At 33.9% G+C, this 14,074-nt stretch overlaps 1 protein-coding gene across 1 annotated transcript in view; it reads right to left on the bottom strand.

The window, feature by feature from the left end:
- LOC133337353 (nephrin) overlaps positions 1 to 14,074 on the bottom strand; it is a gene marked incomplete at its 3' end in the record, with an annotated part of 111,292 nt that overhangs the window by 26,995 nt on the left and 70,223 nt on the right. The window contains exons 5-8 of the mRNA XM_061545583.1: positions 13,454 to 13,607; positions 12,714 to 12,850; positions 5,068 to 5,235; positions 4,821 to 4,952 (exon numbers count right to left, since the gene is read on the bottom strand). Coding sequence (XP_061401567.1) covers positions 4,821 to 4,952; positions 5,068 to 5,235; positions 12,714 to 12,850; positions 13,454 to 13,607 — 591 coding nt within the window. The remainder of the gene's footprint in view (positions 1 to 4,820; positions 4,953 to 5,067; positions 5,236 to 12,713; positions 12,851 to 13,453; positions 13,608 to 14,074) is intronic.

Here is a 14,074-nt window from a genome sequence, read left to right on the forward strand (position 1 = left end):
AATTATAAATTTTTACCGATGTCGCTATTTTGAGATTTTTGAACACGTTTTGACTCTCAAACCCCACTACCAAAAATATTAATATTGATCATCATTTTATTATAGCCCCATATAACTTGTAGCCCCACTCTTAAATATTTTGAGATTTTTTTTACACACGTATTTTTCGGTATGTTCAAGGTCCTATTATAACATGAATTTTCTCCTAGGATAACCCATTAATTTTAGATGGTTTGATTGCCATCCTCAAGGCGGGGGGTATAAAATGTTCTGCCGTGCCGAAATTATCATCGTTTTTACTTGTTCCTATATTTCCAGTATTAGTATGGATGAAGACTGATTTACAGATTGTCGCATAAGCGTGCAACGATATCGTCCAAATTGGCTATAATATAGAATATTTGGTATTATAGTACCTCCAAAAATTGATTCTCTGTTTCCATAACAAATGTAATTTAGGTCCGACCAATCACATCCCCTTGCTTTCTATTAATATGCTATTTTTTTAAATAAATAATATATTTGGAAAATTGACTCCATTCATTGACTCGCAATGAAATTACCTTTACAATGAGTCTAATCAGTTTTAATTTACTTTAATTTCCACGCTTAGAATAAAAGTTCGCTCACTAAGCACCGTTATAAACTGAAATAGTCAAATGTTGTTCAATGTGACAACAGCATATCAGACAAAATTAACTTCCCCTACAATAACTAAGATTACTTCGTTGGTGTTGTTGCTTCTGCTGCTGCTGTTGATCACAACATTGTTGCGAATACACGAGGGACAACAACTGTAAATGGGACAGAATTAAAAGCAGGGAAATGGCAACAATGTAGCCGATATTATGACAACTGTGCCATTTATGATACAAGTATTGCTTATTGCAGCAGCAACGCCAACAGCAGAAGCAGCCACATCAACCGAGATCCTGCTGTGATAATTTGCTCTTGTTTTATTACTGGCTTTTCTATTCATTTACTTCGACACGACGACATCCCACTCCCGCAGCCATTTCTTCGTGGCACCACCCATACTCCCTCGAATGCTGTTGTATTCATTCATTGTTGTTTTAAGTACACAAATACATGCATATGTGCGTGTGTGTGTCTGTGTGAGTGCGACTTACTTTCTAAGGACACCCATCACACTGTGTCACTTAACCGAGTGTAAAACTAAAACTCTACTGTATTTAATAAGCAAACAATGGAAGCAATGAAATGGCGATAAGGTTTGCAAAGAGATGGAAAGAGTCATGGCACTTACAGCAGGCGAAATAACAACAAGGCAAAAGCATCTCAACCCTTTGTAAACTAAACAACGGAAGGAAAAAAAACGGTAACAGGAGCTACTACAACGACAGCAACAACGACGCTGTGCCATTGTACACAGATTTAAGTCTTATTATGTATGGCTTTTTGTGTCAATCGCTGGGTGTTTGGTCGAAAGAGTTGTATGTATGACAGCATTTTTTACGCCTAATCAACGTTGGAACTTCATTAGAGTTGAGAAAAAAAACAAAATAAATGAAAAAAGGCAAAAAGGCCTTTTCACAAATGGAGGCTTAAATGTTTAGGCAAAGTGATCATAAAAATGGCTCGTTTGGATAAAGAAATTTTAGCAGAAAAATGAGGCGTTCATAGAAAAAAATTGGTATACCCTAAAGCATAATGTTTTCACGAAAATGTTGAGAAAACCAGCGAATATTTAAGTAGAAACAGAAAAAATAGATTTTTGTGTAGGGCACAGCCAACGTCACAAATGTACATTTCTAATGAGAGAATTTTAACTGGAAAAAGGACCAAAAGATTTTGTTATAATCATTATACCCTTCACCACACTGTGGTAAGGGTAAAATGTTTGTAACCAAAAGATTTTGTTATAATCATTTTATTTGGAAATGCGGAAGTGCATAAACAACAGCGAGGGAATTGGGGGAGACACGTTTTGGCCAAGTTTCGTGAAAATCGGTCAAGATTTAGATATAGCTCCCATACATAGTGCCCCAAAGTCGCTATATATCTTTCGATTTGAATTGACAACGGTGCTGTCAAGGGAGATTTCAAACAACTCATCTCATTTACAGCCACTTTGATATACATAGCTGCACTTAGCTTTAGCAATATTAGGCCCAGATGTAGATATCATATATAATTTTGTCCGATTTAATGTCTGCGATTTGGAAAGTGGTCTAGAATTATGTGTGTGACAATGGTTTCATGAAAATCGATTTCCACACAATTGGTACAATGAACTGTAGTTACTATAATACATTTCCTTTACATTGCTTTATATAATTTTGTCCCATTGTAAGAAGCAACCCTATATCTGACCAAATGAAAACTTTGGTGTAGGTTACAGAAGACATGTTTAGCAATGTGCGGATGGTTGATTGCTGGAAATCGTTGGGATGGATATCATCGAAAAAACAACAACTCATCTCATTTACAGCATTGCACTTAGCTTTAGCAATAATTATATCTATGGTTTCAACGTCAAAAAACACTAAACGTCAAAAAACATTAAAATTATTCTTGCTCCCAACCACTCCGCCATCACCTACTTACTTACAATCGTAGTTTAGTGGAGAGGAACAGTGGCTGACATGCCATTAGTCATAGCAAAAGGAAAAACGGAAACATAGAAAATTTACTTCATAATTTAAGAACATTCCTTTCACAACTAAATAAATGATTAATTCCATTTGGAGAATTTCATAGAATGGCATTTTTCAACACTTTTTGTTTTCCGACATCGGATATAGTTAATATTTAAATTTTATTAAAAAAAAATTATATATGGCTTGTTAAAAAAATATGTTTTTATTACTTCTAATATACATATGTACATATGTTAGTCACAAAATCATATCTTCATAATATGCATTTATATATTGATTACAATTTTTACCGGGAAGGTCATACAGTTTTATAGAATTTCCTGAGTAATTCATTCTTTAAGACTTTAGTTGACAATGTCTCTGTTCAGATTATTGGACAGCCACAGCGTATCTTTGTATGAACTCACAATTACAATTGCAACATATTACTTAAGATTCAAGCACAGATAAAGTATGGCGAAAACAAAGATGGCTTTGGCCTAATTATACTACATGCTACTCTTATCTAAGGCAATAATTATGAAACCAAATTATGTTGGAATTATGACATCATAATCTTTGGGTGGTAACAGCAACAACATACTTCATTATCTGGTGATTATAAGAGTTCAACTTTTGTTCGGATTTGTATTTTTATGTCCATGCACATGTACAAGAGAGAGTGAAATTTGAATTAACAAGTAAGATTGATGTTAAGTTCAAAGGAGTTAAATATTTTCCTTTAAAATCGTTGAAAATGTGTGAAAACCAAAATATAATTTGGGATTGGAGAAATACATTTTATGAATAATGAAAATTGGACCGTGCTGGCGGCCATACTAAAAAGGAGTGCTGTCATATGGCATTTCCGAATACCTGAAATAAGGATGTACCCTACCCCCTGTGTAAGGTTATACTAAATCTGTAAAGTAGTGATTGAAAGATATTGGCGTTGGATACACTGGTCTACGCTTTGACATTGTCCACATAAAACATAGTGCAATTTTTAACGTATTTTTCAACCAAAGTGACTGTGACTTGTCATTCCGTTTGCAACACCTCGAAATATTCACTTGATCAGATTTAAATTCTATGTCGCTTTATGCTTCTCCGTCTATCTGTTGAAATCTCGATAGAGTTTGCAAAATTTAAGATAGATATATTATTAGGGGTACCGTTATATGGGAGTTTGGACACGGTTTTCGACCGAGTTGGCTGTAATTTAGTTTTTTGGGGTTTTGGGTTCTCATTATGTAACATGTACTAAAAATTATTAATATCGAACCAAGTTTAAGTGTAGCCCCCATATAACGGTACCCCCATCTCTTTACATAAAATGATTTCACTGATCAAAATGCTCATTATTGATCGCCGTTTTAGTATAGCCCCATAAAACGCTGCCCCTATTAGGAAATCATCGTTTTCTTACGTCTTTTTCGGAATAATCAAGATCCTATGATAACATGAATTTTCTCCTAAGAGTCCCCATTTATTTTACATATTTTATATGTCATCCTCATGGTGGAGGGTACAAACAATTCGACCGGGCGAACTTAACACCGTTTTTACTTGTTAATTGTTAAGTATATTTGGTGACGAACCGCAATGATGAAATGTAGATTTTTCCAAAGAAATTCTATTTTTGAAGGCATTAAAAATCCCTAGTGGAAATGATGGAAATTTTTCCGGTGAATTTGCACCGATTTCCTAAAATATGGTAAATATTTTAATACTTTAGAAAATCAAAAGAATCTGTTCGAAGTAACCCAAAATATTTTCCAACTTAATATCCTATTAAAATTTAATATCAACTAAATTCAAAAATCCTTGAGTCGCAAAGTATAAACGACAACCACCACCAACCTACCTAAGAGTAAATTTCCATTTTATAGTAATTATTAACTAAGTATTTGGCAACTGCAGAATGCACGGCACACGGATGAATGGATTACAAATTAATTATGCGGATACATGCACAGGACTAATGTAGAGCGTCGCAAAGTGTTTGCTTTTATATTCGTTTAAATCATTACAAAAAGAAGAAGATAATGATTTCAGTTGTTACCACCTCCCTCAACACCGTTAACAAAACCCTCAGATTGTGTAAATCCGAAATCATATTATATAGAATATACCAAATACATTTACGGCTCTTGGATCTTCCTTCGACTAGATATGTATATAAGTATGTAGATTAGAAATACGTATACGGGTACTTACATAAAACATTAACTGTATGCGTGGATACAACATTCTCGGTAAGCTGCATATTGAGGCCATGACAGATGACAACCAACGAACGTTTATTCGGCTCAATGACAGCCGTTATATTTGAAATGGTAATCCATCCACCTGATGTGTATCACCAATGAAGATGACGCAGTTTGAGGGAGAATCAAAGTAAAGACATTTGTTAATACTCTTTAATGTGCATAATTTCGATGGCATCGCCGTTCAAGTTACTTACCTTCGGGACTGACCACAGTACGTGATGTTGCATTACGAATTTGACGTCCTCCAACCGTCCACTTAATTTCAGCCGGCGGATTCGATGGAGCTGTGGTACACGTAAGCGGCACTACATCGCCCACTCGTGCTTCGCTGTTACCCGATATGGAGACATGTGTTGGCGCAACTAAATACGGAAAAAGAAAAACAAGAAAGAAATAAAACAATGAAAATATTTAATAAAACACTTTCAAACACTCTCTAAATTTGTCGTAAATTAAAACAACGCTCACAGCTTATGATACATTTGTATATACATATATATATTTTTAATATATTCACTTCATAAATGCATTAATATTTTAACAGCATCGTAAACATAGCCATATGCTTTGTTGCTGGTATGGTATGCAAACTATACCATGCTCCGCTGTAGGGAGATAAAAGAAAAAAGCCCACACTACAGTGGGTGCCACAAATATTATAACCAAATGTTCCACACAGTGTGTTTAGCACACACATCTGTTAGATTGTTATTCGTTTTGTGTAGAGTCATTACTTTGATTTATGATGAAGATCCGCAAATAAATTTATTCTCCAGCATACACAACGACAACAACCACGGCACGCACACAGTCCCACACACATATGCATATTAACGATGTTGAATATATTACAACAACTGGTCTTTATAGGCCTAATAAAGCTGATTAGGCTAAAATGAAATTAGTTGGTAGCTGAATGACAAAATAAATCCAAAACCAAAAAATAAAAAAAGTGGAAGCCTATACAATACATAGATTATAGGGATGTAATTAAGACTTAATTGATATATGAATGACATGCACAATTACGCTATATGGTATGTGTGTGTATCTGAGTGCTGAACGGTGTAGTGTAATGTAAAGTTTAGAGATATTCGATGTTTGTTCTGGAGACCTTATTTGATACTGCTCCAATCTATGGGCATATTAAGCTTTTTATGTCGGGGAGATATGATTGTATATATATTTTGGCCTAATGACGGGTATTATTAACATGATTAATATGATGTATACACTTTTTAGTGTGCCCAAACCAATTGTCGAAGAAACACTTTTTACACTCAAATAGCGATAAATAGAAAAACTCAGCTTTTGAACACTTCAGCAGCTTCTCCTAGCGTCGAAATTCGGTATTCACGTACTTTTGCCTAATGTGATTAATAAGAAGAAGTGATTGGGTGCCAAGGGCTGTAAATAAAGGCTGGGAATTTATTAGATCAATTCGGCAGTAAATTGGGCCTATACTTCACCCCTTTATGGAAGCTACCCTAAAAAGTGGACCGATATCCCATTATCGATGGCAAATATCCTTGGCGTATTAGCAACGTATGTGCAAAATCTTCAATATCTATCCACAGACGGGGCGATGGGCATGGCTAAATCGGCATAAAATTTTATTTTGATCAAGAATATTTGTTTTTTATGGGGTCTCAGGTGTATATTTTTAGCTGTTGCAAACTGAATTACAAATTAAATATACACATCATTGAAAAGTTAATGTACTATTTGTTTTATTGCCAACTGCCAAAATAATTCCAACACTTGTTGTTTCCTACAAAGATCACCAGTGCCACTTGCCAATATTAAATAACAAGTTACTGTATATCAACAGGAAACATTATTTCGAATTGCCTCACATTTACAATTACAGCCGTGCACAATCAGTCACACCAATGTTTGGAATAGGAGCGAGAGGGAGGAGGAAAAAGAGAGTGAGCTCTATAACACCGACAGCTTTGAATTTAATTTTTCTAATAACATTTCAATGTGTGACAATGATAAGTCATACAGATGTAAGAAAGAAATACCCGACCGTACAACAGACACACGCACACACACACAAACGCACATACCACATCTAATTTCATAGCATGGCGACACGCACGGACGGACGGAAGCACGCACTCACGTATGACAGCTACTTGCTTATGTATGTGTGGCATTCTAATATCATCCTTTTTAATATTTCAATAAGTTGTGAAAGCGGATGAGTGTGCAAAAGGCGGATTCTAGTACCAGCACATTTGATGGCAATAGGATGGTGACAAGGAAGGATGGCAAAGAGAACAGGAAAAAAACACACACACACACACCCACACTTATACAAAATAAATAAAACTAAAAGCAATATGTAGCGCATTTCATATAAAAGCAACATAAATCTATATACAGGAGTGTGTGCATAAATGTTTCTTTGTGTGTACGTATGTGTGTGGGTACATATATCGAACAGAAAGGAGCTCGTGAACACATCTGGAAGACGACGTTTATACAACTGTGAGTTGTGGGAATGTGTAAAGCAAGTGTTTCATAAACAAAATAGACAAGTGTACAAAACATTAGGATGCCCCGGATATTTCGTTTTAAATGTATTATAGCTAATGCTTTGTGAACTCAACATTTTAACAAATTGCAAAACACTAGTTCATCCTAATAAACAGTCTCCCACACACACACACACACACGCGCATACATATTTTTGATGGATAAGTAATATGCAATATAAGTAGCTTAAAAGACTGCTCCACTTTGTTACTCTTACTGTTGTTGTTTGTTGTGCTTCATATTTTTTGTTTGTAAAGCGAATTTCTGGAAGAAAAACAGCATTGAGCTTCCAATGTTTCGATAAAAGCTATGTGCGACAACAATCAACGGTATACCTTATATAAGAAGAGGGTCAATGTTATTGGATGGAAGTGTTATCATTAAAAAAACACTAAAGTCAATGTCTGTTCTTGCCATTTTTTGTTTAAAATGTTGTTTTTATTTATTTTTAACAAAAATGTACCCAAATCAAATTTTTGTTGATATAATAAGTTTATATGGTTTTTATTTGGAAATCATGCTATTCATATTCTCATGAATATATTTTGATATTTTGAAATCATCCAAATATAAACCATTCCATTAAACTACAATTCATGCGGCGTTTTCATAGGAATAATTCATGTTTAGTTCCCTCTTCATAACTATTACTCAAGCATTCCTTATGGGCATGGACTGAGTCCATCGTCTTTAGGTCAATTGCACAAAATTGTCGATTTTTCATATTTAAAGTTTTAACGAAATTTTGGGTATGTGTGTTGTTGATGAAACCTTAAACCAAATGACAACATCATAGAACAAGCTGCTGAGAGATATAATCATTTGGGGCGGTAGTTAACATTGTGGTCCTATAATGAACAAATTAAGATGTCTTCCATAAAAACACTTTTTGAATTTGTTAAAAAATCAAAATACATTTTTTAGAAACAATGATACGTTAAATATTGTGTGCTACTTAGAATCTGAAATGCTAAATCACTGCCAAGGATCCTAAAATGCTGTAAATGGGGATGAAAATTTATATTGGGTTAGGCAAAACATGGACTAAAATTTAATATTTTCTACAAAAAAGTTTTTTTTACCATCCAATGTAAATGTATTTCACTAGAAAAATTTCCCTTGAAGCATCAAAATACTATTAAGTTATCAAAACTTCTATATGGTTCAAAATATGAACCTACATTGTAAATATTGTGCAAACAACATGGATATTGTGCAGACAGACATGGTACCCGAATATGGCTATATTTCAATCTCCAAACAACATTAATAACTAATTACATTTACTTGCATTGGAAAATGCTTCTAGGATCACGAAAATGTCACAAGTGTGGCGTAATATTCTCCGATTTTCAATACCTAATATCATATACTCAACAGACAAACATATAATTGGTTACAATCCAAATTGTGCACATCGTGACATTTCTTTCAATTCCAAACTAAGTTCGAAGATGGGGAAAATCGGTCCACTTCTTTGATTTATCCAAACTTCGTTCATCCTAATATTTTTACCTAGGCTAGATTGAATCCTGGGGGACCCATCGGTCTACTGCTTCTTATAACTCACCCACAATGGGTCAACATTTTAAATATTTGTTATTCCAATGTTAATGGTGTGGAATGTCCGATTTGATGCTAAATATGCACACCTTTAGATATGTATTCTATTCTTGTTCAAAACCTTGCACAATATTTTAGTAAACGGGATTTAAATAATGTTAAACTTAAGTATTCCTAAAAGAAAAAGCTGTATATCGGATTTTCCTTCTCCAATATGATTTATGTTTTCCTCATAGTGATGTTTTGTATATGTCATATCTTCGGTTTTAAATTATATTTGCTCAAATGACAATAAAACTTTATTTGCAGTGAGTTTTCCAAGAATACTCAATGTGGTACATGGAACTAATGTACATTAGCCCAATAATGATTTATCTGATTTTTTTTTTAGAAATATACAATAATACCTGTACATATACATAATATCAGAAAGTGTGTATTACATTATAACTTACAAATTAAAAAAAAAAAACAAAATTTTATTTTCAAACAATAGCACAGATATCCAGTTTACAGCTCGAACAGAATTTAAAATAATGTTGTGACAAGACGTTGCGTTAGAGTAAAAAGTTTTATCCATGTAGTATGTGTATGGTGGCGATAATATCGTTTATTTATTGCATGTACACGAAGATATGTAGCAGCGTGAAAATATGCATGTGGTGTTTTTCTTGTTTATCTATTACTGAATGTATGAGTGTGTGTATGAGCGATTATCAGACCCACAAACACATTTACGCTTCATCAAGAATAAACATCATCATAAATATGTATGTAGTACCTACTTTTTTGTTACAATTGTCTTTTCCTAATTCCCCCCTACTGGTAATGTGGTACAACTTTTTCTTTATGTTAGTGTTTTTACATTTTTTGGCAACAAGCAACAGGAAACGTGGTTTGACATAGACCACCAAATTTAACTGAAGTCGAGCACATTTCATGTCGTTGTAAACAACTACATTTTTTTAAGAAGAAAATATTCTATTTTAGAAAACAATTTTGGGTATATTCGACAGTATACAATATTGTATATTATAATTATCTTCTAACTGGCATCATATTATGGCAAAAAATTTGTATATCTGATATTTAATAGCATCGCAAATTATTCTATATTGAACGAATGTGATGTTTATTGTCATTAAAAATATCAACTAAATAATCATAATAACCCATCATGTCTATTTTAGCAATGAAAAATTAAACAAATGAAAAACATTTGTATGTTTGAAGAACTGCTAATGTATCGCTTGCATGACGCCGCTAATTATTTGCATTCAAAAAAAAAAAAAATATATATATATATATAAATATTATCACAAGATTCTATTTGCACCTACGGAATTATTTTGTTTGGTTTGTTTACTAATATTGTTTAATAAATATTTAATATCGTTTTAACAATTAAGTATTCCCCACTGCGTCATATATCGATTTTGAATGTCCTATATTTGTATGGCTTTTGGCCATGCATGAGTTATAGAATTTTAATGGTCTCCACTATCGGATGTCTATTAAACTGAAATTATTTGCATTTTTGTTGGTGTTTTTGCTTTCAAAGCCCACATTAAACGCATTCAAATCCTGACGGGATCATTTGCTATCAATTGTCTGTTTATGTTGAGAGCGATATGTGAATATTTAAAAGGTTATTAAATACACATCAATGACTCATAAAGATATACATGACTATGTATTTGTGTGTGTGTGTGTTGCGGACATATTTGACTATGCTAAAAGCACTTCAAAATAGGCATTGTTAATTTGTTTTCCCTGGCGAATAGGAGTAGCATTACTACGCAACCGAATATAACAATTCCACCGCCTAATGAAATCTCTCTATCAAAGTGTAATTTTATATAACTTTTATCCTTCTGCTTGTATTCCTAGTCGTTGTTTTTGTCATCTAGCAGTTGCTTTGCAGTTGTTTAGTCTATATCGATATAAAGTTGTAAGGGGGACGATATTCCCTGCTATGCTAAATTTAACAAATCTAAAACAAACAAAACAAGAGCGGATGATGAAACTATGGAAGAGAAATTGTAGTAGCTGTGTGGAGCCTAGTTAGTTAACTCAACTTGGAATGCTTGATTTGATGAATAATTACGTGAACAAGCTGTGTAGCGCATGTGGCAGCATCAATAACACTCCCCCCATTCATAAACTCGAAACTCTACGGTGGAGTTCATAGCATTTCGAGTTGTGTTTAAATTACATATTTGTTGACAGTCATTATATGAAGCGCGTTTGCATGTTAATATTTCGTAAGTGTTCTAAGGAACGAAAAACAAAACAAGATGAAAACAAAAACAAAGTAACTCTCAAGAAATACACAACAGCATAACACAATACAATTAACTGAAAGTGCTTTTCAAAGGCTGGATGTTTTGTTGTGAAGGCATTTAACAGTGGCATAGAAGTGGGTGGCTGACTTGCTACTGTACTGTGGCCAACATAAACAATTAACATTCAGCCGAATTGAAGATGTTGTGTTTTTGTACAAGTTTGTATTGTTGTTTATTTTATGCTGTTGTTGTTGTTGAAAAAGGCAAAGGAGATCTGCACAGTGACATGTAATATATGAATGCACACTGACAATCGACTACACAAAATGAATAAAAGACTCAACATATTTATAATATTCGATGGTCGAGAAGATGACCAAAAATAACTCAAGTCCGGTCAAATGCGAAGGATTTGCTCAATGGTTTCTCTGATTGCAATGGTGTGGTATATCATTAAATTTTTGTCACAAAATAGTTTGCGCAAACATGGTAATGCACTAGCTCAGGCGATAAATATGAAATACCTCGAAGATCATAATGAAATTTTTCATTAACTTCCGGTTATGGTCAGGGACAACGCCTAGAGGTTCGATGATGATCTGGTGATATTTAAGGGATGAAATGGAAGGACAACTTTTTTATGTCCCTGTTTCTGTCCACAATTATAAGTCGAATATTACAACACATCATACGGAAAAAGGAAAACTGGGCAACTAATTAGAAGGGCTTTTTTGATAATATTCAGTTCAACATTGAAAAGTGATAAAACATTTTTCATAAAACAAATATTCTAAGGTTCGTAATGTCGGTTAAAAACATGGGGTTAAAGCCATATATATGCTGAGTTTTAATGGGCCATAATTTTGTAAGAAACATAACCGCCCAAACCGGGTGCTAGCTAGCCCTATCAATGGCTCCCGTCGATTATCAACCCCAATGAACAATATCTAACTATTTTTATTTAAATGATCAATCTAAAGTTGTACCGTTACATTTGTTGCAGTAAGAGAGGAACTTATGAATAATTGTGCAAATTGTGCTGGAGAATGCTTTGAAAAAACAAAAAAAAACTATATAAGCATTTTTTATGAAAAATATTCAAAGTTTCATTATTAGAAGAAGAATTTCGATTGAATATCCAAATGAATTCGGTGACAGTAGGTGTATACTGCTTTCAGTCAATTTCTCTCTAAAAATACCATACCAATTGCAGAGATTTCACATGGCAATACAAACGATGTTGATGAATTTTCAATTGTTTTGTATGTCCCTGTTTTATATAAATCAATCTCTTTTATTTTTATAGTCCCTACACAAACGAAATAGAACACTATGCAACGCGTTGTTAGTATAGACCATTGTTGGAACTTGTTTCTTCTTTCATATGAATACTTCGGCGAGCAAAGGAGAAGGATAGTGCAATGGATAGATACACAAACTATACTTACACAAAACAGTCAGCTCAACTTCAGCTTTAAGTGGTGCCGGCGACATAACATTAATCGCTTCACACCTAAAACGAGCCTTGTTGTCGCTAGCTTCGGCTGTAAATTTGTAGACATTTTCCGACATTCGTCCTATCGTTCTGCAATGAAAACAAAAAATACAAAAAAGTAAATAAAACAACTACAACAACACAAACGAATCAGTGAAAATATTCGCAAAATGGTTAGGGACGCGATGTTAAATGTAAGCACCAGCGATATCAGCTAAACCGGGGATAATAAGTTTTTAGGATGGTAGTGTGGGTGAACTGTTAGATTACAAAAGTTGAAACACAAATGTTGACTTTGACGTTGATGATTCGTTTCAGTTCAGAGCGTAGCGACAAAAGCGTAGCTGGCACTTTGTTATTGTTGTTGGGCAACTTTTCATTATAAAAGTTGCAGATATTCGTATTGCTATCCCGGTTGCCAATGACACTGTCGTTGCTGCTTATAATGTGCGTTATTTTTTTGTGCTGGGCAAAATTAACACAAGTTGCGAATTAAAATTAAAAATGTGTATTACTTTTCAAATAAATGTTTAAGCAAAACTTTGTATGCCTTACAAACAGTTCATTAATGAATTGTTATTATTATTAGTATTATGAAATGTCCTTATAACATGGCGAGAGGGAGACATTATCTCTATATATCTCAATAGATTTAATTTCATAACTTGATTTGATTTTGTGCATATTACTTACTTGTAAGCCATTTTGGTTTGTAGACCATTTTTGTACCAAATCAATTGTGCAGCAGGATTTCCGCCTCTACTTCGACAAATCAATTCAACAAGTTGACCTCTTCGTAAAGTTTCTCCTTGAGTATAGCCTTCGATATATGGAGGACCAGGAGGATCTGTAAAGTTAAAGTAAAAATATTTTAAATATATTGATGAAAATCAAAATAAAACAAGAAACCAGTGAGCGGAGCAGTATAGTTGGACGAGTCCGACCATATGATACCCTACACAACTCTAACTTTCTGTGGATGTGTATTCCGTGCTTGGGCAATATTTCGTGATATTTGCTCCCTCTAGCCCGATTAGAGGTCAACAGTACATCTTCCTTACACTGACATATTTTGCGAATATCATTCATATTCATTGCAGCGTTTCTAGTTAATTGTCCAGATTCCCTTCACCGATTCCCTTCACAAAAAAATTAAGTATTCGGTCCACTTCATCCCATAAGTATAATTTGTCCATCACCAAAAGTTATATGCGTTGTCCTTGACCATAACTAGAACCTCATGGAAAATTTCAAAGCGATCAGCGCTATATTTCCGCCCTCAAATGTGGTAATGGGTTACTAAATAATATCTGA

Source organism: Musca vetustissima, unplaced genomic scaffold (genome assembly GCF_032173495.1).
Source record: "Musca vetustissima isolate MV318-11 ecotype Yass unplaced genomic scaffold, APGP_CSIRO_Mvet_v1 utg8244, whole genome shotgun sequence".
Lineage (NCBI taxonomy): Eukaryota > Metazoa > Arthropoda > Insecta > Diptera > Muscidae > Musca > Musca vetustissima.